Source organism: Pseudoliparis swirei, chromosome 6 (assembly GCF_029220125.1).
Source record: "Pseudoliparis swirei isolate HS2019 ecotype Mariana Trench chromosome 6, NWPU_hadal_v1, whole genome shotgun sequence".
Classification (NCBI taxonomy): Eukaryota; Metazoa; Chordata; class Actinopteri; order Perciformes; family Liparidae; genus Pseudoliparis; species Pseudoliparis swirei.
This window is the reverse complement of record NC_079393.1, coordinates 19720315-19748003: the sequence shown is the minus strand read 5'-3', so window position 1 is coordinate 19748003 and position 27689 is coordinate 19720315. Positions and strand designations below refer to the sequence as shown.

Sequence of the window (27689 nt, the reverse complement as noted above, 5' to 3'; positions counted from 1 at the left end):
TTGGGCTTAACGCATTTAATTTGGCATGAGTTCGGCGGCAAGATTTCCAGAGACTTCCAACACTACTGCACTAAAACGCGTGTTAAATAAAAAATGTCTGACGCTCTATGGTGCTTCAGCAAGTTTCTAGCCCAAGAACAACTCTTACATTTGAATAAGTGAAGAAGGAGAAGAGGAAGAAGAGTGCTGATTGGCCGGAAAACATCAAAGTCTACAACACACCTATCAAAAATGTAGGTGTCTTCCATCACTGACACGGGATAACACTTGCAGTACATCAATTAGTTTAAAAAATCAACCAGTAAAGGACAACGTGCAAATCTTCAAAGCTAGTTTTCGTCTATATCTATATCACTAAAATAATTCACATTTTAAAAACAGCTGTGGAGGTCATCCTGCATTTAAAGTGTAAATCACATGCACAATCTTCCATCCTCTAAATTGTTCCAATTAATTGCCTCAATATATACGACTGGTCTTAAGCTGCTGCCGGCTGCCAGTCTCCTTATCGAAGCCTCAGATGATAAATTGAAATTAAAAGGCCTTGAATCATTCATATCAAAGTCAGAGTATTTAAGATGGACACCGAGTCTCGGTTTGTAATAATTAGATTCTTAAAAACCTGTGCCATACACTTAAAATTAGCATCTCTTTTTATTTATTTTGTTGACAGCTACTGCTATGGGTTTGATGATTTATGTGAACATTTATAGGAGAGTGTTAAATAACACAAGTAGGGAAACTGACCATCAAATATAAATACAGGAATCCCAAGCTGTTAAAACCTATTTACAGTCGTTTGTAACTTGAATTAGCCTCGCTCTGTCCTCTTTCTCTGTGCTCTTTCCACGTGCATCCCTTCTGGGAGCACACATACCCCAGATTGGGAGTCGCAGACAGGCACTTCGATGTGGCTTATTCATTAACGTTGTTGACACAGACCCTCAGGCCACCATGTGATACAAATTGTGTGTGTGTGTGTGGACTGGCTGACAGAGAGCCTGCTGATAACTGCCGACTGACCTGTGATATCGGCTGGTTAACGTAGACCCATCCAGTGACAGGGTTGACCTGCAGGTACTCGGGCTGCTCCGGAGACATGGAGTAAGTGATCGCTGCATTAGTCCCAAAGTCGTCATCGTGAGCTGCCACGCGAAGGAAACTGGTGCCGACCAAAGTGTCTTCTCTCAGGAAGTCTACAGGGGATAGAAATAATGCATGTGCAAAAGAGTAGAAACGTGGAAGGCTGTAGGCATAACTTGGTAAAGGTCAAGCAGGAGGCCCGTTGGTTGGGACATGGGAATTATGTAAAACTAATTATGTTTATTACCAAGGTTGTTGTGTGTGTACTTCCAATTCTCACATCAAGATGGAATTCATAATACAGGGTAACTAATGATATTTCATCTCCCCCAAAAAATAATACTCAATGTGAAGGCTTGTTTACTGCGTCCACACTCTAAAACACATTCTCAATTAAATTTAATTAAATATAAATAAATGAGAACACCCGTACCACTGACCCTATTTACCTCTGAGTTTTCACGGTTCTTGTTATCCTCCAACTCTAACAATACACATTTTATTCATGTCAGTTGTACCGGCACGCAAATTGTTTTTATAACTTACACTCATAGCGCAAATTCTCAAACTTGGGGTTGTTATCATTCTGGTCCAGTATTTGGACCGTGAGCTGACAGATGCCGATGAGCGGCTCCTCCGCCCAATCAGTGGCCGTTACTGTAATTGAATACTCTCTCTGCCGCTCCCTGTCGAACCGTCTGGCTGTCGAAATCACTCCTGTGAATACAGAACAAACCCCCGCCATTTACACACACACACACACACACACACACACACACACACACACACACACATATATATTAATTAAATTTAACCAATCTCTTGTTCAACTATGAATGGATCCATCCACCCATCAATCCAACCATCCACCCACACATCAAGAAAGCAAGTCAATATTGCACATTGAAGTAAGCCAAGCATCTCTTTCAAGTGCGGTGACTTTTTTATTGCATCTTGAGATGGAGAGAAAAGAACAGAAGCCTAAAAGAAGTGACATTAATTATGTGTTGACTAATGTGTTTTTAAAACACAAAGCGTGACCAGATTAAATTAAATGTTGATTGACAGACCGGTTTTCGGCATTTGACTCATTCTTGATAATAGCAACTTGAATTTTAGGAACATTTCCTCTCCGGGAACGTTGAATTAGAGATGTCAATTACCATTACCATGCGGCTCAGTCTACGGTGAACTCAGGGCTCTAATTGAGACCTGTTTTTAGCCCAGACAATCCGTGACCGCTCTACCTGTCTCCGGGTGAATTCTGAAGGCAGGCATGGTGCTGTCTCGGTGCATTAAGCCATATTTGACTTTTCCATTTGCTCCCTCATCTGCATCCACCGCATGCACTTGCAACACAAAAGTCCCCGCTGGCTGGTTCTCCAGCACTGAAGCCTGCTCACGGTATTGCTGGCACTGAGATGGAGAGAGGGAAGAGGGAGAGAAAGGAGAGACACGGATACATGAAGCACAACTCATATGTGGGATACGATACATAAATGAGAAAACACGGATCAAAGAAAATAAACTCATTAAGTAGAAGGTCACTACGCACACATAGGGAGGTACAGTGCATCAACAACAATTTGAAATTTATAGATACAAAAGCCCATATCCGAGGAAATAAAAACACTTGAACTGATTTCTTTTGAAGAGCCAGCCGTGAACAGCTTTGTCTGAACCAGGAATTCAATCTTTCCCCTCATGAACATATGCCCCAGATAAAGAGCTGCTCTCTGGAGTCTTTCTCTTTTGAAATCATATAAAAATGCGAGCTACTCTTTCAACAGAATGACCATGAAAAATGGAAAACAATAGGCGAGGAGGAGCTCGAGTCAAACCGAGGGAGGAAGATGGATCAAAGGAAGTGAGCGAGCGATATAAAGAAGAATAATGCAAGGGTTCATGGGACGTGATGGCACAGACAGTGTGGCCTCTAGGTAAGCTGTTCATAATAATCACATAATATCAAACAGAAGGTCATTCCAGCCCAGATGGATTCAGAGGCGTAACTTGATATTTAAAACACATCAAGTTGCTAAGACTTCTAGCCTCAGAAAGACCTCAGGAGAGTTTGTCTTCTGCTGAAGTTCAAGTCATTCCTAATTAAGGAAACATTTAATGAAACAGGTAAAGTATATTGTGATGATATTGCACTTTTTTTTTCTCCATATATAAAATTGAAATCCCAACGGAGCGCCTAAAGATAGAGTGGCTGTGCAGGCTAATCAGAACTCCTGGGAAAACAGAGCAGAGAGAGACGCAGGCCAGGGAAATGAGAACTACAGGGCAAAGAAATGAAAGCTGGAGAGTGGGATGAGGAGAGGGAGGAAGGAGAGGGAGGACGGAGAGGGAGGACGGAGAGGGAGGAAGGAGAGGGAGGACGGAGTGATGGACAGAGGAATAACTGAAGAGCACCAAGAGCATGAGACACACAGGCAGATCAGAGGAGAATGAAACAATATTGTTAATGCTTTGAATTGAGGCAAAACAATGGACTGTCAGCTATTAAGACGGTTTCAGATTAACAACAACAACAACAACAATGACGACAAAAACAATGCTTTAAAGGAATTGTTTAACATTTTTGAAAATAATGCTTGTTTTGTCATCTATAGACAGAGCCATGCTAGCTGGTTCTTTATAGTAAGCAATCTTATCATCCCACTCAAGCAAATAAGTGCATCCCTCCACCCCCACAAAAACAACTTAAAACTAACTACAAACATAATTAATAGGGAAGTTCTTGTATTTTTTCCACCTCGTGTTGACTTTGCACGAATCCCCCCAGTCGATGATTTCTGAGAAAAAAAGACCACGGTTGTAAAGATTCCCTTTGCAGATCCTCACCTCCCCAAATACAGGTTTGTTGTTGTTGACATCGTCGACTCCGACGATGACCCGTGCGGCGGAGACGAGAGGGTGCGGGCCGCCTGATGCATTGTCGTCTGTGGCCGTTACATTCAGGACGTACTCCAGGCCTTGAAGCTTGGGCAGGGGAGTGGAGCGGAGACGAATCAACCCTACAGACCACGAGACCCATCAAAGGACACGTTATAAAACATGGTCCCTCCTTACACATAAAGCACAGCCATTGCATTAGTCATTAAGCAGGACGCTACTGCCACTGTGGCCTTGCACGGGGAGGAATGTGCCATCAATAAGCACACAGCAGCGAGAGCATACAGCATGTTGTTGTTGTGCACATCGGGGGCGAGATAGCGGCTGGCGGAAGAATTCCCATCAGAAGTCCACAGAAAGGTAAGAATCTGATAGGCAGACCAAATCCCAAAACCCAATTTCACAGTGGTGATTTCGTCTCATTGCTAATCTAATAATTGCATGCTCTCCCCCTAAAGATGGCCATCCAGCTCACGCACTTGAGCAAAAACATAAAGAAGTAAGTGACTCGGGTTAGAAGTCGACCGGGCTCAGCAGAGGCCTATCAGCTGTCCCTCCCTCCCTCTGCGTCCGTCTTTCATGTAACAGTCGAGATAAAAGGGGGGATGAAAGGCTGCAGCATCTGAGTCGACGGCTTCCTCGTCAACAATAATACAAACAGCATCAGAGGTTGCAGGACGAACAAGCAGCCTGTGATGTGTGGGGGGGGGGGGGGGGACTCATTGAAGTGAGAGGAGCATCGGGAGATGTTTTATTCTCTCGCCGTGTTTCTATTCATGTCTTCCAGCGCTCTTGATTAGAGACAACGCGGCGTGCGGATACACACAGATGACTCTCCTCCCAAATGACTTGATCCCGGCTACCCGCCGACCGGAGAAGGGTCCTAGCTCCTAATGGCGACGCGTGACGTTGACAGCGCCGCACCACGACATTTGAAATACGTGTTGGATGTACAATGTAATTTTTCCGGCTTAAATGTCAACCGTGTTTACAAATGCGACACAAGCTCCAGCAGCTATATCCAATGAGCCAGCACTCTTCACACACACAGTAAGTGGGAAGGAGTATCGAGGGGTTTCCTGCGCCCAAAGGATACCAGCCTTTAGCATTTTCTTGCTCTGAGAATACACAGGAAGGGAGGAGAGGAAAATAAAAAGAGGACACAAAGGAAGGAGCAGCTGACCGAGCGCAGAGTTAGCCTGGAGATTGTGAGCTATGATAGAGCAGTTGTTATGAAATTGAATTGAAAGGGTTGGGTGACAAATGTCACAGGGATTGCCACTGGTTTCGGATCAAAGGGTAAATAAAAAAAGATAAACAGTGCAGTCACAAATGGAGAAAAGCTCAGAAACATTCCTTTCTGTATACGCCAAAGAAAAAACATTTCCCCCAATAATGTTCTAGTTTATATTAATGTTCCCAATCATAGAAATAACAGCGCTCGTATTGAAATTGTCATTTTTTTAATATCCTCTTTCAATATCTCTCCACATTGACTTTGAAAGTAGAGGGCGTTCATTTCCTCCCACTGTAGCGGGAATGTATTAGGGGGAAATTGAATGTGTGATTTGATGGAAAGCCTGTCAATTAGAACGAGAGCTGCAAAATGTGAAGCCTCGTTGGAAAAAATTAAGAAGTATCACCTTTCTGGCTGTCGATGACGAAGTTTCCTTCCTCGTTTCCCGCCGTTATGGAGTAGATGATGCCATCGCCATCTGGGTCTTTGGCTAGAACCGTGGCGACGAGGGTGTTGGGCCCCGCGTCCTCGGACACAAACGTCCGATATCTGCGAAGCGGAACTCAAGCTTTACAAGTGCAAGAAAGTGAGCGTACACACATGGAAGTCAAGATTATTGATGGAAACACACAGACAGGAGGTACAAGTCATTCACACAGTCCACAGCATCAGCGGGCTTATTACTAGACGTATGGTGTTGGCTTTTGCTTGTCACTATGATTTAACCCGTCCTTTTAGCCGGCCAGACTCGAGACAAATGATGATATCTACTGGGATGGTGAAGTCATTGGACAAATGGGGCTTCCACATGCCCAGCCCACCGTTAGCCATTTAATCCACTGCCTTTTAAAATGTCAACAGTGATTTGCTTGCTTCTGCGGAGCTGGGCAGGGAGTTGCCCAGCATGACACAGGAGACCGATCTGCCACTGAGTGCACAAAGCACGACGGGGTGGATGGAGATGAACTGTGTGACTTGTGGGAAGAAGAGGAAAACAGAGGGGAGAGAGGGGCAAGCGACAAGAAAGACGGCTGGCACCGCAATAACAGGTAAAGTGATGTGCGGGAGTGAGAGGGAGGAGAGATGAGCGGGAGGAGCGAGGTAGTCCGATAGACGTCGAGGAGCTGGGTACACCATGAGAGGGGGCGGTGTTCTCGGAGTCTGAGTTGATTTGTCAGCACAACTCATCTCCGGTGAGATCTTGTGCTGGATCCTCTTCTAATGTGTGTGTGTGTGTGTGTGTGTGTGTGTGAGCGCCGATCTAAGTATGTGTGCGGTCGTTGGTGTCTGTAGTGAGAAGTCAGGAGGTGATTGATGGTTTGCAGAAGAACGCTGATGGGTGATTCATCTCCGCCAGCCGCAGCAGCCTCCGCGGCAACATGAGTGACCTGTAATCTGTCACCGGGCTCAGAGGCCACCTTCTCCGCAGTTCTCTGGGATGAGACGTATCAACTGCCTCGGCTTTCCTTCCTGAAACATCTCCCTTCATCTCAGTGAACTGGGAAGTTGCACTCAGACGGGGGGAACCTGTCCGTCCCTCACTGTTAGCCTCTCTACAACTCATCCAGAGGTCATCCAAACAGTGGCCTGTCCACTCACACGCCGCACGTATGTATGTCTCAATAAGTCTGACTCAAAGTACATTTCATCAACACAACAGCATCCATCAGTCCACCTCGACGTGTCTGTCTTTTGCTGTTTTTGTCCCCTCTGTTCCTCTCCCGCCCTCCAAGTCCTTATCTACAGCTCAGCATGCCCCAGGAGGATGAAGTGTCCAACACACCCCAGCTGGCAAAATGCCTGCATTTCTAACTATCTGTCTGCTGGTCTGGCGAGAGACTGTGTCTGACTGCCGACAGGCTTCTCTGTTTATCTGCATATATCTGACTGGCTGTCTCCCGTCTACTCGCTGTGCATGTTTTGGTATTCTCTTCTCGCTCGCCCCGCAACCGTGTTTTCAGAGTTTTTCTCCTCCGCTTTATGTTTGTCTGCTTACATCGGCACCTCTTTGCCGACCTGTTCGGCTCCTCGTCTGGCCACCCACCGAGACTGACACCTGACAACGCAACAGGAGCGAGTAACAGAGGTGTGCAACGGTCTTCTGTGAAGGTCGTTGAGACATGACTGACAGGACAAGCGGCTTACTCTTTTTGGGGGGAATAAATGCAGTGGAACCACAGTGACAGTTACTGCCCACCCACTCGCACGGCTTTGCCGGGAAAGGCGGTCGAGGACGCACACGGATTGCATCCGAGTGTCAGTTTACGGCGTACGTTTGGAGAAGGCTGAAAATAAACCCCGGCGGACGACGTCTGAATGCCCGATTTTACTGGAGTACTATACAGGAGACATTTTATGAGAAAAAAACAGAACATGCGACGAAAGTAACAATCACACTGTGTTTGTGGCTCGTGTGAGAATTAAGTAACAGCTTGTTTTGGTGCCAAGTGGCTGTGATGAACACACCAAATTAAATAGATGGATTTTGCCTTACTGGTGATGCTTTTACTACGACAGCGCAGTGAATGAGAGTTCACCATTATTTATAGCATGAGTCGTAGTAAGAACTATGAGGAAGGCAGGTCTGTGATGTCTAATGTAATCCTGTTATATATCTGTGCTGTAACTACCTGCTCTGTTCAAAGAGCAACGCGTTGATGTTGTGAGCTGGTGGATCACAGATAAAGGAATTGTTTCAACTTGTCATCCGGCTGACAAACTTTGATCTTTGCAGCTGAACTTTGGCCAAATTGTTGCCGTGAGGTTTTGGGCCACAGTAACAAGTGAACCAATAGCATGCTGCCTTTTGTGTATGAAAGGTGCCTCGACAATAAACTCATTGTGTTATCCGAATCAAAATTCATAGGGACCCATACACTGTATACTATTTATAATAGCTTATCGATCCACTCACAGCACCTTTGTCTTGGCCTCAAACTTTTTATTCCAATATATATTCCTCCAGATGCTACATTCTGAGCCCTCAGTAAGTTTATTGTTTTCTGTGAAAAGGGCAGAATAAACAACTATGGCCAAAATGATGGACAGGCATTTCTCGAGTGGTGGAGCTGCTCACACAGGCTGGGAGAACTCCGGGGCCTCATCGTTGATGTTTGCCATCCTCACGCGGACCGTGGCGGTGCCCGAGTGAGGCTCGTCCCCGGTGTCCATCGCCATCACCACAAATTCATACAGATGGTTCTGTCTCTCGTAGTCCAGCCGGCCAGCAGGGAAAACGGTCCCGTGGGGTGAGATGCTGAAGTCCGGGCTCAGGGTGTAATAGGTGAGCTCGGCGTTCAACCCCGAGTCACAGTCCGTGGCCAACACTGGTCGGGAGAGAAGACATCACACGAGGACCATCAGTTTACAGTTCATTGAAATGAGCTGCTGAGATGGCATCAGCTGATGATTATGTTGACATCTCTGGAGATCATTATCTCTTTGTGGCTTTGCAAAAACATGTAATAGATCATAAACTCTGACAGCTAAAATTACGAGCACACACACACACACACACACACAGCACTGTGCCCCTTCTATCATTTCCAAAAATGAGCTTAAAAACAGAAAAGGGACCTAATGAAATGAGCCAGATGTTTTAAATGATTATGTTCTGAGGTAATTGTGGGACTCCAGCCACATACGCTGGCACCCAAGGTTGCAGTGCACATTTAAATGTGGTGAATTTCACTTAAACTCGATCGCATTCACAGCCTTTCCGGTGTTTAGCTCACAGCACTTACATGTTGCATTTTCTTTTGATGTGTTTATTTCCTCCGTGTCAAGAACCAGCACCAGCAGCCCATCCATCGCAATGCTTCAATCTTCGCTCAATGTTGCTTTGGAGCTCAAGACTGGCAATTTACTATACGCTCTTTGTATAGTGCCTATAATGTGACAGGCTCGTTAAATGTTAAAGAATTAAAGGAGTACATTTCTTTTAAAACCTCACTGTCACAAGTCCTTTTAAATCAAGATTATTTATGTTTTCCTCCTCAGTGGGTAAAGTGGAAGTGATAGCTTCATTGTATTCATCTGTGTCTCTGCGTGCCAGCTGATGGGGTAATGGGGATTTCACTCCCCTGGTGCCTCAAAACTTTGACATCTCATTCGTTAGCATGCAGTCCAACAGATTTAGAAATTAACTTGTTTTTACCTTCGCATTGAAAATGCAGAAGGCAATGTTTTGATCGCCGTGTATTTGTATGTGTGCGTGTTATTCGAATCAGTCAAAAAGTATGAAACCGAATCGCATGAAATTTGGTGGGATGATTGGTTATTATCCGGGGACCATTTTATTAGATTTTGGGATCGATCGGGTCAAAGGTCAAGGTCATGAAAAGGTCAAAATCTTATTTTTACCATAGAACGGTCAATTGTTATCCAATTGGCATGCAACTAATGCCAACATGTTCATAATTCAATGCCAAATCTTGTGATATGCGAAGGTATGCGCTCTACTGAGTGCCCGTTCTAGTTTCTCTATATTTTTGTGTTTTTGCCTCCTTGATCTGAGTTCTTTGGGGCATTTTGGGATTCCCTCCGTCAGTTCAAACGGTTTTAGCGAAATATAAACTCATTTACACATTTTCATGATGCCAGACAATGTGTAACAACATGTTCTAGCTTTCCTGTATGTATCTCTTTTAGTAGACTCCCTGTCTTTACTCTACCTTTGATCTCTCCTCTGTGGAGTTCTTCCTGTTGTATTGGATGCTTTATTTTTTGTTGACGCATTGTTTTTTATTGGGTACCATTTTCTCCTTCCGCTGGCTCTGCATCGCTAACAATTTATATAGCCCCAGGCTGTGTATTCGAAAGATTTAAGATTAAATTAGTTCCATTTTTCTCACTGAGAATCTGCTAGAAACAATTTCCCAGCCGGAGATTCTAACAAATCAACTGAGAGGGACTGAAGTCCTTCAGGTGCAGAAACATTTGACAAGAACTAAACAGTCAACAAGGTGTAATCCTGAACAATGGGGCATTTCTGAACTTCATATTACTTTTTATTTATTTATATAAATATATATATATATATATATATATAGAGAGAGAGAGAGAGAGATTTATATGATATGATATTCCTTTATTTGTCCCACAGATATATATGTGGGACGAAAATCCTATAGATATATCCTATAGATATAGTCCTATATATATATATATATATATATATATATATATATATATAGAGAGAGAGAGAGATATATACACTTCTGAGATTTCTTTTTTTAAATACCTGTACCTTTAAGATCCCTTTGCAATATTATACTCAATATATACTTTGCAATATTATACTCGCAAATTCTCAAGGCAAAAATACACACACACATATATATATAAATATATATATATAAATATATAAATATATGTATAATATTGCAAAGGGGTCTTAAAGGTACAGGTATCTAAAAAAATAAATCTCACGAGTGCAATCAGAAGTGTAATTTTGACAAAACAGCAAAGTAGAAAAAGGCGAAAGTCACAGTGGTAAAACCTATTCGTTAAAAAACACATGTTCTATTGAAAGAAAGATTCGTAAACAGAAACAGGATCTGATGAAGGTTACAGCAAATGTCTACTCTTCTCGGCCAGAATGTTTCTTCATCTCTCAGTATTTTTACATAACATGTCTGCTCACGTTACGCAGCGGCAACAGCAAGACATTTGCCTTCAGCCTCATAATTGATAATTATAAGGTAGCCTCATGCAGTAACAGATACGTTGACATGCCATCATTCATACAGTACATAATTAATCAAAACAGATGTATGCTGTCTTTGTAGCAGCTAGTTTAGCTCACTACTCAGCCTATTTGAGCACAGATCTGAAAGATGTATTATATTCTTTTGGTATAGAAAAATGAAAGAATTATGGGTCAATAAGCTGAAACAATGACTCAAGGACTGAAATGCAGCATCAGTTCTCTCACAGAATAAATATGTTTTTTCCTGCACAAAAAAATAAGTTTTAGGATAGTTTCTTCCTCCACTTCAAAAAGAAACAGATGGATGCGAAATATGGGGTGAGAGGAGTCTCACCCTGCAGCAGAGATGTTGCCGTGGTTACAGTCTCAGGGACTCCATCCACACTGTAGATGGATTGGAGGAACTCTGGGACACAATCATTCTCATCCGTTATCAACACCTGAACCTGATTAGTGCCAGTGTGATGGGATGGAGAGGAACAGAGAGGAAAAGAGCAAAAACAGACAAAATTAGAGAATAATATAAACTGAGTTTCTCTTTAATAACCCTCACATCCAGGAGACAACCATAGGAAATTCTCTGATAAGGAGGCTGACCGCAAAGCTTAATCTAAATTGCATTTTATGGTTTCTCAAGTTGCCAGTTCAACACATCCTTTATCTTCCACTTCATGATTTTTCCGAGTCAAAAATAGAAATGTTCTGAGCCTCTGTGTGTTTTTTCCGACAAAAGGCCTTCAGCCGATGAGCCCCCCCACCCCCCACCCCCCCTAACAAGCTCCCTGTCACCACTATGTGTAAAGTGTGAAGTGACAGCTGAGTAATAGTCCTGAAATAGCATGGGATAGGTTTTCCCAGTCTCCATCTCCTGCCCCACAACATGCCGCTGAACCGAGGGACATCTTGCCTGCCGGATCTGTGCTACGGAGTCAGTGCCTGACATGATAATTGGGGAACAAAATCTTTGAATTAATAATTCAAATCATCCTGAATTCATGAATAGTTTATCCAGAAATGTTCGTTTTGCAAATATGGTTTTGGGATTATGGGTTCTTATCCCGAGTGCATCAGAGTGTGTGCTCTGACTACCACAGTTCATCTCCAGATCACACTGTCAACAACAAGCACTTACTGCGAGACAAAGACAAAAGGGTGAAAGAAAACTGTAGAAATCAAATCACTGGGGCCTTTGTTTGACTTGTTAACATTTCAAAACCATCCAGCCATGCCATTCCTGTCGACAGCCACGAACTCTGCTGCTTCTATTCTGTGGCTATCGCCATGTAGTGTGATGGCAAAAGGTCGGCGCTGAGATCAGATCTTTGCCGTTCAGGCAGAATTGTCAGCCGCGTCACATTTAGGTGAAAACGGGTCTGTCTGAGAGTCCGGTGGGAGAGCACAACACAGCAGAAATCCGTAGAAAAGCATTTAAATGCATTTCAGAGTATTTTAGCAGTTACAGTAAAAGTGTGTGAAAGATGCAATAAGTAGACCTCAGCTCTGGGCTCGGTTGCATAGACTGGGGTGTGACTCACGCGTCATTGCTGTACCGTTCCCTCATGAACTAACCTCTGTGGCGGTGCTGAGGCTGCCGGGCTCTTCGCTAGCTCGCACCATCAGCAGGTAGCGCCGCTGATCACTCTCGTAGTCCAGCGTCCTGGTCAGACTGATCTCCCCCGTCTCCTGTCTGATGCTGAAAAGGCTGCTGGGATTGATCAGAAGGCTGTAGCCGATCGGCTGCCGCTGGAAGGAAATGGCAAACACCACCACGAAGCTGCAGAACACAGAACAAGTATTGGAAAGAAGGAAAAGGAGAAACAGTCTTTATTATTTGATTTCCGTTGCACACACGTTGGATTAAAATCGAAATCCTCTTTCCCCACTTCAGCACTGCGCTGTGATGAAATCAATTACTGTATGGCCCATTGACTATGTGCTATAAACACAGTCAATCAGTACTTGTCAGTTCTGTGTAATAATGTTATACTATTATGCAGATATCAATGTTTGTTTTTACGGTTTAGAGAGTTTGCGTCCCCCTAATGTGGTGAGATGATGAGACGTCAATTCATGCTTGAGTGCCCTGGTGTGACCAAATTAATATTCATCAGTAGTAATATTAACAGGTATTGTTTGGAAATCTACACCTAAGAAAAGTGTGTGTCTCCATGTCTGCAAGAGTTATTATAGGACTTCTGCAGAGACAGTTATGCATGCATTTTTAACTTGTCAAACATAAAGGTTATTAGACAGTGATGCTTGTTTGAAACGGTCCTTTTGTGAGTGAATTAGTATGCTTTCATGCATGCATCCATCATAGTGTTCAGCAAGACAATCCAATCAGATTTTTTTATATTGCGCTGTCTTATTGTGTTCTTCAGTAATTATACCTATTGAAGCAACAATAAAGAACCCAACAAAGAGTGTTTGGTGATAACCACAAGAGAATAGACCACATTTGAATATAAGCCCCATCATAACTATTTAACTACAAGGAAAGACATCAGAAAGATCAAATTACTGAAAGTTATATTACATGTGTATATTTAATTATATGTAATATATATATATATATATATATATATATGTATTTAATTGTGTCATTTCCAACATTGTGTGACCATGTATATATATATATATATGTGTGTATATGTGTATATATATATATATATATATGTGTATATGTATGCACATATACATGACATATGTATATATATGTGTATAAATTGATATATATATATATATGTGTGTATATATGTGTGTATACATACAGTATGTGTATATATATGTACATGTATAAATAGCAGCCCTAATTCATCATCCCTGTTTATGTGTGTGTGAGTAAACGTTAACACATGCAGTACTCACAGCTGTCCTTCCGGCGTGTTCTCTGGTATGGAGATGACGTAGCTGGCATTGGTGAACTGCGGCGCTCTGGCTCCCGCCACCACAGAGAGCATGGCGGGGGCGCTGCGGCTGCCCAGGCCGTCGAGGGCTACAACGCTTAACAAGTACTCTCTGTCCCTCTGAAGCACCAGCCCTGTGGTCACCACCTGGCCGCTCTTCTTGTCCACTGCGAAGCAGCCGTCACCACCTGCAGGGAAATAATGACTTTATTTTCAAGTGCTGGATCCTAACCAATCCAATACTGCTGGTTTGAATACTAATGCCAATACCCAAATGACAATTGGAAATATGTGATTCTGACTTGGTTTGCTGAGTTAAGGCTCACGACACACAACGAGTTGCATTATTATGGGTGTGATTTATGAAATGTGTCTATTCATTTACGTATGAGATACTTTTTTCGGTGTGGACGTATAAATAAAGAATCTAACGCACACACTTGAATACCTTTAAATAAAGGCAATGCAACACAAGTCTTTACTATTACAAAACACCCAATGGATTAGGATATTGCAAGCAGCTTTATTTAAATGACTTTAATTACTGTTTTGTATTCAGGCAGTACGGTGAACATTCAACAGTGACTATCAACTGCATTTACATTTACATGTTTAAATTTGGTCGGCGTCAAAGCGCTGTACAAATGAGTTACAATCCAAGAGACAATAGATTGAGAGAAGCCTGTAAGTCTGACATTTCACATCAATGTTCACAGCTCCCTCCCGCCTCTAACCTCCCTCCACACAGCTCCTTCCTCCTTCCTCTCACCTACCTTCTAATGCTGCGAATATTTGCAACGCTTTTGGTGTAAACGCAGCATTACTCCCTCCTCTCATGTGTACCTCCTTACAGCTCCCCCCTGTCCCCTCCCCCCTTTCTTCTATCTCTTTACAGCTCCTTCCTCCAACCTTCTTCCTCATAGCTCCCTCTTTACAGCTCCTTCCTCCAACTTTCTTCCTCATAGTTCCCTCCTTATAGCTCCTTCCTCCAACCTTCTTCCTCATAGCTCCCTCCTTACAGCTCCTTCCTCCAACCTTCTTCCTCATAGCTCCCTCTTTACAACTCCTTCCTCCAACTTTCTTCCTCATAGCTCCCTCTTTACAGCTCCTTCCTCCAACCTTCTTCCTCATAGCTTCCTCTTTACAGCTCCTTCCGCCAACCTTCTTCCTCATAGCTTCCTCCTTACAGCTCCTTCCTCCAACCTTCTTCCTCATAGCTCCCTCCTTACAGCTCCTTCCTCCAACCTTCTTCCTCATAGCTCCCTCCTTACAGCTCCTTCCTCCAACCTTCTTCCTCATAGCTCCCTCTTTACAGCTCCTTCCTCCAACCTTCTTCCTCATAGCTCCCCCTTTACAGCTCCTTCCTCCAACCTTCTTCCTCATAGCTCCCTCTTTACAGCTCCTTCCTCCAACTTTCTTCCTCATAGCTCCCTCTTTACAGCTCCTTCCTCCAACCTTCTTCCTCATAGCTCCCTCCTTACAGCTCCTTCCTCCAACCTTCTTCCTCATAGCTCCCTCCTTTCAGCTGGCCCCTCTCCCTTATCTGCACAGCTCCCTCCTCTCACCTCTATCCTCAAATCTCCCTCCTTACAGTTCCTTTCTCCCTCCTCCCTGCCCACAGCTTCCTCCTTACAGCTCCCTCCTCATACCCATTTCTTTATAGCTCCCTCGTCCCTCCTCTCACCTGCCTCCTTACAGCTCCCTCCTTACAGCACCCTCCACTCCGCTCCTTCCTCTACTCTCTCATTACAGTTACACCTCTCCACTTACATGTCCTGACTCACAACTCCTTCCTCTCACCTCTCACCTCACAACTCCCTCCTCCAAACTTTCTCCTCTCCAGCTGGAAGGAGGAATATGAGGAGAGAGGTGAGAGGAGGGAGCAGGCAGCTTTATTGAGTGGGCTGTGTGGAGGGAGGTAGAGGATGGAAACAGGAAGATGGAACCTTGAGTGTTGAGGTGAGATGTCAGACTGAGAGGTGGGAGGCAGAACTGAGAAAGGCAGTTGCACATAGTGATTGAACACTCCTGTTTGATATTCTGGTTTTCACAATCCTGGCTTCCAGAAGTGTGAGGGTGGAGCTACATACAGCCACATGCAGAATAATATATATTTAAGGCAACTGAAAATAGTTACAACTAATGTTCATGAGTGAAATGTAACCCTAGCCGATGATCCCGTAAACCCAAGTTTGCAATGTTTACTGAATCAAATGGGAAGTAGGGTCATATTCTCAAAGACGTCTCTCCAGTAACACGCTCAGTCAGATAAAACCTGACACGTGTGATGTCATATGTGCGAGTGACAGATGCAACATTCTCAGTGGAAGTTGATAATGGTGCCCAGATTACTTGCGGACTTTGTTGGAGCACCTGAGACGGAGCTGAGCTTTAGACTAACGCGGTGCTAAACGGAAGGACTTGGTCGGATCATCAGGAGTTCAATCTCAGAGAGTTGAAGGTTACGTTCCTTCGTCCATCTTGATGCATCTCTGATGCGTGCTGAGGGAAAGACAGATAGAGCTCGGCCTCATCAGCAACACCGTGAGGGACGATAATAGGACCGAGAGAGGTATTGTATACGAAAAGAAGGCGGCCAAACCCACTTTTTTGCGGTCCATCCTTGACGCCTAAAGGGCATGATGAACCCACTTACTCCACTTCCAAAATCAAATCATTTGGAAATATTCTTAATCCGGTTTTAGCGCAGCCGAGGTGGCGTACGCATCCCGCTAATACCAGTTGATGCATAGTGTACACAAGCATCTCTTGATTTTTTAATTTAAGCTGTGATTGTACATAAACAGTTGTTGTTATTAATTTCCGAAGCCCTGTTTCAGCAATAACAGCATCCGCATACCAATTATGGTATTCTAATGGCGCTAATTTGCATCATACCTACATTTATATCTATGTGCTATATTGAAATTAACAATCTCTACTAAATTCATCTGCAAAAAACACAAATCATATTTTTTTAGATGATACAATTGTTATGCCATGTCTCTAATGAAGTCAGCCTTCACATTATGTTAAACTTGTACCGAATGAAAGATTAATATCGCTCCCATCACTTTACACTCCACGGTTCTCACGCGCAACAAGAGAACTGCATGCCATCAGTGTGTGTGATGTGCATGTTATCGACCGGCTGTGTCTCTGTTGCAAAAAAGATCTCGATCTTACGAGAGAAACTAATTAAATTAAGGTTGCGGAAATATGTTTAAGTACATTTGTGATAATACCGCTGTACCTGCAGGACTGCAGAACCTTGACTGTGGAGCTTCTGACCATAATGGATTGTGATGCATTGTCATGTTGTATTTTGTGAGCCCCCCTCTTTGTTTGTATTATATCCAGATTCACGTTCTGCCATCGGTTTCACACTATTCTGCAGATTGACAGTTGGTGGCAGTAACGCACCAACAAATGTATTAATGTGCCAAAGGCAATGAAGAAGACTGCAAAAGCAAACATGGATGTAAATAATGTAGGATTGTGTTGGCTTTGAACATGTTATATGAGGAGGGAAATGCATTCAACACATGTTATGGACCACTGCTGTCTTGGCGAGATACACCGAATGTAAACACAGCTTTCGTTTGTTCACATGAAAACTCCACAGGGAAATAATCTTTAAATAAAAGATATTGTGTGTCTCTGACTGTTAATACGAAACAAATGTGACTCGACAGACTGGCCTTGCTCATCAGAAGGCCAGCTACTCTCATCCTCTTGAGCGCATCATAAGAGGGTTAAATACATATTTTTTTATATTGGGTCCATCTACTTTGAAAGGAAACCGTTCAGTTTGCTCAAGCTTCACTGGTAAAAAGAGTTTAAGCATGGTCATATAGACCACGGGTAACTTGTGGTAGATGTGGTTTAATGCGCATAAGAAGAGTTGAACAATGGCCTAATGAGAGTCAAAGGGAAGTTTATAGTGTTTTGTAAAGCCCCACTGGCAAGATTAGCACATCCCCCCCAATCTCTGACACGCCAACAAGCTTTTATCCCCTCAACCACCAGGGGGTCTACTACTCTGGCAGACTTCCAACAGCCCACTGTGTGTGTGTGTGTGTGTGTGTGTGTGTGTGTGTGTGTGTGTGTGTGTGTGTGTGTGAGTTCATGCTGGCATGAAACAGAAAGAAGCAGACAGATAGGCACGAGTGCATAAACAAATGTGTGAAGTCCTCTGGCTGTGTGTGTGTGTGTGTGTGTGTGTGTGCGCGTGTAGAAGAGAGAGAGAGGGATGAAGATCCAGAGGCAGAGAGAGAAAGGTTGACGGAGAGACAGAGAAACTAATGGACACCTAAAGAGTGTGTGGATGCATGAATGAATGTGTGGATGCCTGTGGCTGTCTGCTGTGCTGAAGTTGGTCGAGTTGTATTTATTTCCAAGGCTCTATAGTTCTGCCAAACTATACTAACAACAGCACAGCCTGTTTGAATACCACTTATCAGACACGCGTGTGTGGGTGTAAACAACAGAAAGCTTACCGTCAGACAGAAAGTATTCCACCTCTCCGCTTTTGGCCTCATCTCCATCTCGTGCATGGAGCTGGTAGACAAACGTTCTGGCGGGGCCCTCCGGGGCCACTACGGCGAGGTAAGGGTACGGCTTCATATTCCACTCAGGGACGTTGTCATTGACATCCGTGATCTTCAGCTTCACCTGGTTGAGGTACCAGTCTGGGCCTGGGGGATGGTGCAGAGATGGTGACAAAGCTGTGGTTACTGGAGATGGCAGCTGTCATGTAAGTGTGTGTGTGGAGGGAAGACGAGCAGCCACGGGAACCCGAAGCACGACAGGCAGCGAGTCAACTGAGGGTTCAGGTACGGGAGGTATGAATCCTTTTCCAGTAGATAGTAAAACATAATGATGTTTAGAATAAAAACAACTTTGGGAAGGAGCACTTCCTGGATCGAGAAGCTCGTTGGGGAAAGATACACACCAAAACTACCAAAGAAAACTCCAAGGCCCTCTCTCTTTCAAAGCGTGGGTCGGCACATTCAGCGAGAGTAAGCCAGATTGTGAAAGCAGTCAGCCGGAAATCCCAGCCGAGTGCTGCCTCTTTTTCAACGAAGTAGCTAACGGCACTTTCGGGTCAAATGAAATGATTGGATGGGCTTATTACAGTCTTGCAGCAGCCGCAGACACCGGATCTTTTTGTGTGTGTGTTGTTGTCAGAGCAATTGATTTAGTGATTGCAGTCGAGAAGTTAAACAAAATGTCAACCAATGTAAAAAAAAAAAAAGTTTCTAAAAAATGTTACCTACCCTGGTTTAAAACAATTAAAATGCCCTTATTGTCATGCAAGAGTTGCTTTGGCTCCCCGACAAAAGCTTGATGCCAAACACATATTTAAACTGCCAGTGTGGAAGATTTAGTGACATTTGGCAGTGAGGTTGCAGATTACAACTAAATAAATAACCCTCCGCTGAGCCCTCCCATTCCACGCCTGTTGGAGCTCTACGGTGGCCTTCACTGGTCCCTCTTTAGGGCCGGATGTGGGTTTATCTGTTCTGGGCTACTCAAGTAGACACATGACAGGCTCTATGAAGAGGACGCGCTCCGTATGTACATATGAAAGACTCATTTTAAGTTAAACTAATCCAATTATAATCATGAATACTATACTTTATTCTTGCTAATCAATCCCCCAAAATCCGACACAGTGGACATTTAAGAGACGGTGCCTCTGCATGCTCTTGATATAAAATAAACTCTCCAGGCAATTCACCTGCTATCTTTCCACTTTCTTTTGCTTCACCATATCAGTGGATGTCAGGCTGGTAGACGTGACCTCATCCATTCAATCTCCATCATGGCTCCCATTCAGGAATCCAGACATCCATGTTCCTGTGGGAGCGAGAGCCTCAGCCACGACCTCTACCAAGACTGTGTAAAGCTACCTTGATGTCCCCACAGGGGCCGAGGGATGACGCCTCGTGGCTGCAGGCGTATTTTGTTGCCTGCACGTTGCCTCGCTGATGTGAATAAGAATATTCCAGGCATCCAATTACCAACTCGCTCTCCCTGAGTCTGGACGGACTGCGAGAGTGCGAGGACGAGCCGCGTACAACGGCGTTGCATTGTCTGAGACAGGAGCGGAGTGTGCCTTTAGCTTGAACTCATGGCAGGGGATCGTTATCCACATTAAATACAATGTCACAATCTGGGAAACAATGCGATGTAGGGCACGTTTTGGGTGAATTCTATTCCTGCAAAGTGGAGCAAGTCACAGGCTTCTGTGCGAAGACATAATATCGGCAGATATTGGCTGTGATCTTGTGTCAACGTGGCATGAAGGGATGTAAGAAGAGCTGCCAACCAGTTCAGTAGGCTGCGATCCACAGAGGCCATCTGCCTTACCCCTGAGAAGAAGAAGCCCCAGCCAGGACAATAATAATAATAATACATTCATTTTATAAGGCGCCTTTCAAGGCACTCAAGGTCGCCGTACAACATATTTAAAAATGGACACAATTAAAAAGCAGAACAGTTAAAAAGCAGAACAGTCTGCAGCAGAGCAACCAAGAGGGGAACAGGTCAGGCATAGGCCTGCCTGAAAAGGCACACACACACACACACACACACAGATGTAAACACAATAGCAGACATTTGACATACAGTCAAGTCATCCTGTCACACCCAGATAAATGCTTGCACACTTGATGTAGCTGACATTTGCATGTCTCTTTCCATCGCTCTCTATCTCTCTCTCTCTTAGACACACACTCACAGACACACACACACACACACACACACACACACACATGGCAGTGCACACTTACGCAGAGGTGAGTTACCTAAGGGCTAAAAGTAACTATAGATTTCAAATCCTATTATGTAAAAGCTCTCCTATGTGTGACCACAGGCTATACAAGTACTTTTTAATCCAAGACATACGCAGTTGGAGTTTTTCCGTGCGTCCTTTTCACTGACGTAACAGATGTGCTGTTGCTTTAAAAAACGGTTCCACTTTGTCGGTTTCACTAATATCCTGTGAGATGGTGAGTCTTCAAAATCGATTAAGGCCAATAATGAAAAGCATACATTAGTAATGAGCAATACATGCATGCAGCAAATGCTATAAAGTCCTCAAACTGTATGAATTGCTATAATAAATCTTTTACAGGCGCTCCAGGAGTCATCGCTCAAATGAGTTGGAAAGCAGGAAGTAGATGCTGAGATCCCAATTTCTATTTCAACTGGCTTACAGTTAAGATGCATTTTGATGGAAAATACAATGTGTTGCACTACCGACTAGCTCTGGAGTGTTCACAGCTGAAACACAATAGCTATAAAGTGTGTGACAGCTCCTAAAGGGATTGTTAGAGGGATAATAACAGAGGGAGGAAGGAGCTAGGAGAGAATTCATCTAATGTTCTGCTCAGGCTTTAAAGTTGCTCTGCGCGGAGAGCGGCTCTGACGATAGTTGGTTTTGGATAAATAGCCGCTGTATCGTGGGGCCAGAGAAACTAATCGATGCTCAGATGCTATCTGCTTAAAATGTCGACAGCGGCGGGTTCGTGAGATTTAAGCCAGATCATCCTGCCCTGTAAGACGGAACAATCCTCCGGTGATGAATAATGAGAAAGGATCAAGATTATTTTGTTTAAAAGGCACTTAATCAAAAGTAAATCAGAGCTCCAGCACTTAACATTTCGTTTAAATCTTTGCAGGGAGCAGTGCAGGACACATTCCTTGCCTGTTGCCTCCTTCCTGCTTGTTGGTGTGTTTCCCGGCCATGTCTCTGTGGTAATGGTGGTGATGATTTTACAAGGCTCCATCTAATTAGCTTGTTACAGAGAGACTAATCAGAGCCAAAGCAGATAATTAGAGCCTATCAGCTCTGGAATGATAAATGAAGAATGTACCAGTGTGTGTGTGTGTGTGTGTGTGTGTGTTTTGCGAGGTGAGAAGATCTCTTGGGTGCACGGGGCAAGCGAGACGGCACGCTGCATGTTCTCAGGATTTCTCTCTGATCCGGTGAGTTAAGAGGGAGTGGCTGTGAGCGATGCCCCACGAGGACCAAGCCGACACAACCTGACCAAGAGACAAAAGATGTGATCAAATAGCCGGCCGAGGCAGAAGGCTCACGGGCTCCACTGAATGTTTCAGATTCAAATAGGCTTTCTGCTCGCTCAGTGTGATGAAAAGCCGCTCTATACTGTACGCTACAATCCCATAAGTACAAGAGCATCTGCTGGATGACTAACACAACAATGTCTTGCAAAAAAAAAGTGGACGACAGGGGCGCACTGTGTGTTTGGCCACGGCTCAGTGACTACAGTGCGTGTGGAGTGTGTGTGTGTGTGTGTGTGTGCCAGTTGTGCGTGAGTGTGTGTTATACATTTCTGCCTGTTGATGTTTCCTGCTGTTAATCCTCTCCTTGGGTAGTTGCTATATAAAGCTGCTAAGTGGCTTGGCGGTATGAAAACAAAAAAAGTTGTCTCAAGTGCTTTGAGTTTGTGTGTGTGTGGGGGGGGGGGGGGAGAGAGGCACAGATACAGAAACACAAATATCTACAGAGACAGAGAGGAGGAAAAGGCAGGCAGCGTGGAGGATGGAGTATTGTGTGATGCTTAGCAATAACATAACGTTACAGAGAGACGGGAAGGGAGCGAGGGAAGCACAACAAACAGCGGAGCACAACAAAGGACGCTGGGAGCATCCATGTTCGGGATGAAAACATCCTGGAGCAGAGCACCGACCACAGGAGGAGAAGAATTAGGATATAGAACATACAGTGAAATTAATATCGGAGGGTCTTCTGATGGACCCCTTGTTCCTCCTACGTCCAAAGAGGGAGGAAATTAGTGGAATTAAACAAATTGTGTCTGCCAGCATAAATACAAATGGCCCGCGAGAGACGTGGAATTTCAGTGGTGCTTTTCGAGCAGCGAGTGAATGGAAAGTGAAAATCAGCTCAATGAGGGTGTAATAAGGTACATTAACCGAGTGTTTGCAGTGTTAAGGAGGCTCTATTCCAAGCCCACACCCCCCGCCCCCTCATCGCTGCGCTTAAAGCCGAGTGTGAAGCCGTCAGCAGGAGATCAACACGCTAAAAGCACCGGGGACAGAAATCTATTAACTCAGGGATCCCAACAGCACACAGCCTGGACTCAGAAAGGCTGACACACTAATCAAGTAAACACACGTGCAGGCATGTTCAACACAGAACAATTAGGAATGGGAGAAGTCTTCAAGTTCTGCACGGTCTTTTTAAATCCACATAAAAGGGTCTGATTGAGCGGCCTGAATGTGTCTTTTAGGAACTACATGTGCAAGCAATACTGACATGATTGTTAGATGTCAGAAACACGCTGTTAGTAAACAGAAGGAAGCTACATGAAGCCAAGTGAAAAATGTAATGCTGGCTACTTTATCTTGTATTTATTCTGTCTCTTTTCAAACTTGGAACGATGTCGCCCGGCTTGGACGGAGACCAACAGAATCTGTTGCTGAGATCATAAAGAAAGAGCAGCTGAAAGAGCGAAGAGTGCCGTGTCCGTCCACCCGGATGTTTGTTTCCATCACTGCTGATCGAAGCTGAGGCCGATTGCAACCTTTTCCACTAAAGACACAAGCCAGATGTTAGTGAGTGTTAGTTTTTATTTCCCCTCGCCAGTGGGGCTTATGGGGGCATTTAGTGGTCCACCAACCTTCAGGCCATGTTTTAAAGCTTCATATCTTTCAAAGGAACAATCACTTTCCAAATGGCCACCAAGACAGCATAAGACGAAGCAAAAGTGTGACTTTTTTGAGAAAATATCCCATGCAGTTCAACACAGTGGAGCTGGAGCTGCCGCCACAGCCCTCACAGTAGCGACTAACTCTCCAGCTATTGCGCTTCTACAGCAGTGAGATATAAACAGATAGTATAATAGATAGATGTGTGGACAAATGTGCCTCTCACCAATCCAATAGAAACCTATAATTGGCTATTGAGAGCAATGTAAAGAGTATAAACCCTAAAGTATTAATCGTGATACAAGATCCTTCCACTGAAGATATTTAGTATATCTCTGATCACATATGTATGCTCAACCCCTTTTCAGTTGGGCTCATGTCTTCCTTCGCTATAGTTCAGCCAAAAGCATTACAAAAGTAATTCAATTCATTTTGTTTTATTGCCTTGAGCAGGAAAAATGTGCCCCATTCACTTGCATAAAGGAGGAGGATTTAGAGAGGAGCAAGTGTTCAATAGAGATATGCTAGCACAGAATATAGCCTTCAGGGGAAGGAAATATAATTCGCTGAAATATTTTAAATTCCATTTAAGAGAATTTTGGCATATGATTTATTTGCATGGCCTATGATTTTGGTCGTGCATGCTCAAATAACCATCTAATTTGTCAAACACATGAACACATATTCTCTCTACGGAATAATGATAATATATATTGCCTCCCAACGAAACCCAACATGGCGACAGCTGAGCCGAGTGAAAATCCTGGGTTACGTTGCTAAACCATTCGTTGTGTGCAACCTGGATTATTGGTAGACGGTAATATGCATCCAAAACAATCCTCGCAAAATTGGAATTTGTCCAAAACAGAGCAGCTTAAAGTCTAAAGTTACAATCCAGCCTGCCGTGGCTCATTAAATAAGCAGTAACCTCAAGCAACCTCCGTACCATTTACTCAAAGTAGTCAGCATCTATATTCAGCCAAATACGACTGCAATAACACAGAAAACCACAACGCCACATTATTGATAACGGTCATATTACATTAGTATGCTATGTGAGGACTAACGAATTAAAAATATTTACAGAGCCATAACAGATGGGATAATTTACCCCATAATATCTAATCAATATACATCTAATAAAGAATAAATCATCCGTTAAAAAGGAATATGCAGAGGCATTTGTTAGCATGCAGATGATATTGGATGTGCGGTGTGAACCTCAGGGTCATCGGCGGATCGTGTCATGGGAATCGTTTAAATACATTTACATTTTTCTTTTTACAGTCAAAGCAAAAACACACAGATGTTGACCAACGATCGGTTAATGACTGATTCCCGTTCCCACTGCATACAGGTGCATGTGCTTTCGACAGGAGAACACAATGCAGTGCCACATGTACTTAGTAGTACTTAATGTGTGCCGCTCTCCAAGGACAGATAAGCAGCTGCACATTATAGAATTCTCAATGAAGAGCCTATATGATTTATACTCTTCCCACTCCATCAAAGGCTGAAGCCCTCGTACGACTGCAGGCGCTGCCCACACACTCAGCTCCTCTCATCCAGCGCATGCAGCAGCTCTCAGGAAAAAGCATTCTGTGTTCATCCAGTAAACACAGGCGTCCCTATGGTGTAAGGCCAACACTTTGTCAACACAGCGTTACTCTATCCCAACTTCACTGCATGTAATCGCATTCCCTGTTTACTGTTGTGTTGCGTATCGCTAGTGGCAACTATTTACTAATATAAGTGCCCACACAAACCCTATATAAAGACATATTGTATGGCTCTTAAAGTCACAGTGAAAAAGAGTGTCTTTACTGTGACGTATTTCACAGTAAAACTGAATATTTAAGCGGTGCAGTTACGAGAGGGATTTAAATCCAATCCTTTGCATTCGATTGGACCACTGAATGCTCCAATCAATATTACGGTTTAGCATGATATGGAGCCACAGATGCAAGCACGCATGTGCTGCACTATAATCCACAACGTGTGGTTTTATATGACCGGTGAAGATATACGGAAAGCTTTTTATTTAAAAAGACATATGAACAATTAACGCAGGGACAAAGGATTAAAACTGGGTTTTAATTATGCGTGTATGCATATTATTTCAGGTGTTAACAGCAATAACATTAACAGTGGCCCCATCAAGGAAGTGCCCCAGTGATCCATGTCAGTGAGTGAGCAGGCGCATGACCAAAGCGTCATCTATTTACTGAAACTGGCTCACCTTAATGGAATGAAGCCATCTTTAATTTTCTGAAAGATTGATTAATAGATTCTGCCCCGTGTGCATCTTCCTGCATGTGTTTGCATGGCCTCTGACATTGTGCCATGCACACGTTTGTTAAGTAACATGTAACATACTGAAGCAACATGCTGACCAGACATCATTTCAAACATGAACCGACAGAAGAGAGAAGAAGCAAACATGCAAGACAAGAACCTGAGTCACTTTGAAAATGACTCGTCCAACTCCTGCAGGCCGTGAAGATGAGGATACAAATGTGCCTCACTGAGATAATGAAAATGTCATGTCTGTACTAAAAACAGGCTCTTTTTCCCCCTATTGTGTACAAGCTTTTTGGGGTTTTAGCCCAGAAACCTCAGTCAAATTAATATACTATGAAAACTTTGTTTTGTGCTCATAAGACAATGTATGAAGTCAGACACAACCCAAATGCAATCACACGACTTTCAGGGATCTTTGACCTTTTATTTAAAGCTCCGGAAACAGAAGGCAGAGTAACGATCAAACAGAAGGCAGGTCGGTTCACCGGGAGTCGGGCTAGCGGGTTAAAAAGGGACGTCAACTGGAGATCCGCCTGAGAACAAGTGCTGGAGAATCTGGCCAGGTGTGTCTGGAAGGCAGGAGCCTAAACAGGGACTTAATTAGTGATCAGAGGCAGGTGAGTGAACAGGTGAAGGGAGTTAGACTAACGAGGTGGGAGCGATTGAAAAATATAGTGAGGAGGGTGTGGAGCTGAACTGTGACACCAATACGATCTCAAAAGGATGATGCTATTGAAACTTTACTCAAAACATTGGCATTACCATAAGAGGAAATCATTATTACAATTACACTGGCACACATCTATATATGTTGTTGTGGTTGATACTCTACATAATAGTATAAGAAGAGTGGATGATCTGTTATTTTCCCCACATTGTAGAGAATGCAAAAAATATCTGAAATGCAGTTAATGTATTTTTTCACTGGTTTCATGGAGGCCTATGTACGGTATGCCTGATTAGTTTCTGGAAGCGATACTTAGCCATCAGGATTGATCAGGAACCCAACGACCCCCGACTGAGATAGTATTTCTTGCTGTGAGGCACGAGAAATGTATATTAGACATCTTTGAGATAGAAATGTCCTACCAACTCCTCCTAATGTTTGTGATGTTTTTGCATTACTTTCAAGTAAATAGCTGTCAATGGAGCCAGGTCCAATTTTCCACCATCACACCAAAATGTTTGGCTTGCTTTGAAAAGGAAAGTGAGTCATGCTGCCGTGGATCTTCTGAGTGTGTTATTACAATCGTCAGGGGGCAAATTCCAACACACAAAGGCCTCAGCGTCATGAGAAGATCTATGGTTACGTCTATTGTTGTGGTTGGTCGTGTGGCCTCGGGTCCTACAGTAACAAAGAACACCTTATTTATCATTTGACTAGAAATGTTTCAGAAAAAGGCCTGATTGTGTCTGAAATACAATGACCATACTTGTTTTTCACAAACACTTATGAACTGCAAGTATTTTTTCAAACGTTCTTCAAACTTTCACGTGAGCTACTGTACCAAACAGCGGTCTGTTGATCGGTGCAAACGTTTCCTGCTTTGCATTCACATGCAAGCCTCAAGCTACACGAAGCTTTATTTGTGCTCGGACACCAAACTCTTTTGACATCTTATTGACACTTGTGACAACGATTACCTTGTTGCACCTTCCCCCACATTTACCTCGGCCACAGTATGTTGCAATAAAGATAAATGATTTATCACAGTTATCAGCCTCTTCCACACCGAATGCTCAGCACTGTCACTTTTACTGAATGTGCTAAAATCTAATTGTATATTTGACTGAGGAAATGCAATCGCCTGAGAAAATGCCTGCCACATTACACAGTCCCACATATATGAGC

At 43.6% G+C, this 27689-nt stretch overlaps 1 protein-coding gene across 1 annotated transcript in view; it reads right to left on the bottom strand.

Moving 5' to 3' along the window:
- The window catches only part of LOC130195015 (neural-cadherin-like), a 76400-nt gene that overhangs the window by 35630 nt on the left and 13081 nt on the right, over positions 1-27689 (bottom strand). Inside the window, exons 2-11 of the mRNA XM_056416245.1 lie at positions 18337-18534; positions 13800-14025; positions 12501-12705; positions 11266-11377; positions 8298-8547; positions 5628-5770; positions 3934-4106; positions 2331-2499; positions 1630-1800; positions 1024-1196 (exon numbers count right to left, since the gene is read on the bottom strand). Coding sequence (XP_056272220.1) covers positions 1024-1196; positions 1630-1800; positions 2331-2499; positions 3934-4106; positions 5628-5770; positions 8298-8547; positions 11266-11377; positions 12501-12705; positions 13800-14025; positions 18337-18534 — 1820 coding nt within the window. The remainder of the gene's footprint in view (positions 1-1023; positions 1197-1629; positions 1801-2330; positions 2500-3933; positions 4107-5627; positions 5771-8297; positions 8548-11265; positions 11378-12500; positions 12706-13799; positions 14026-18336; positions 18535-27689) is intronic.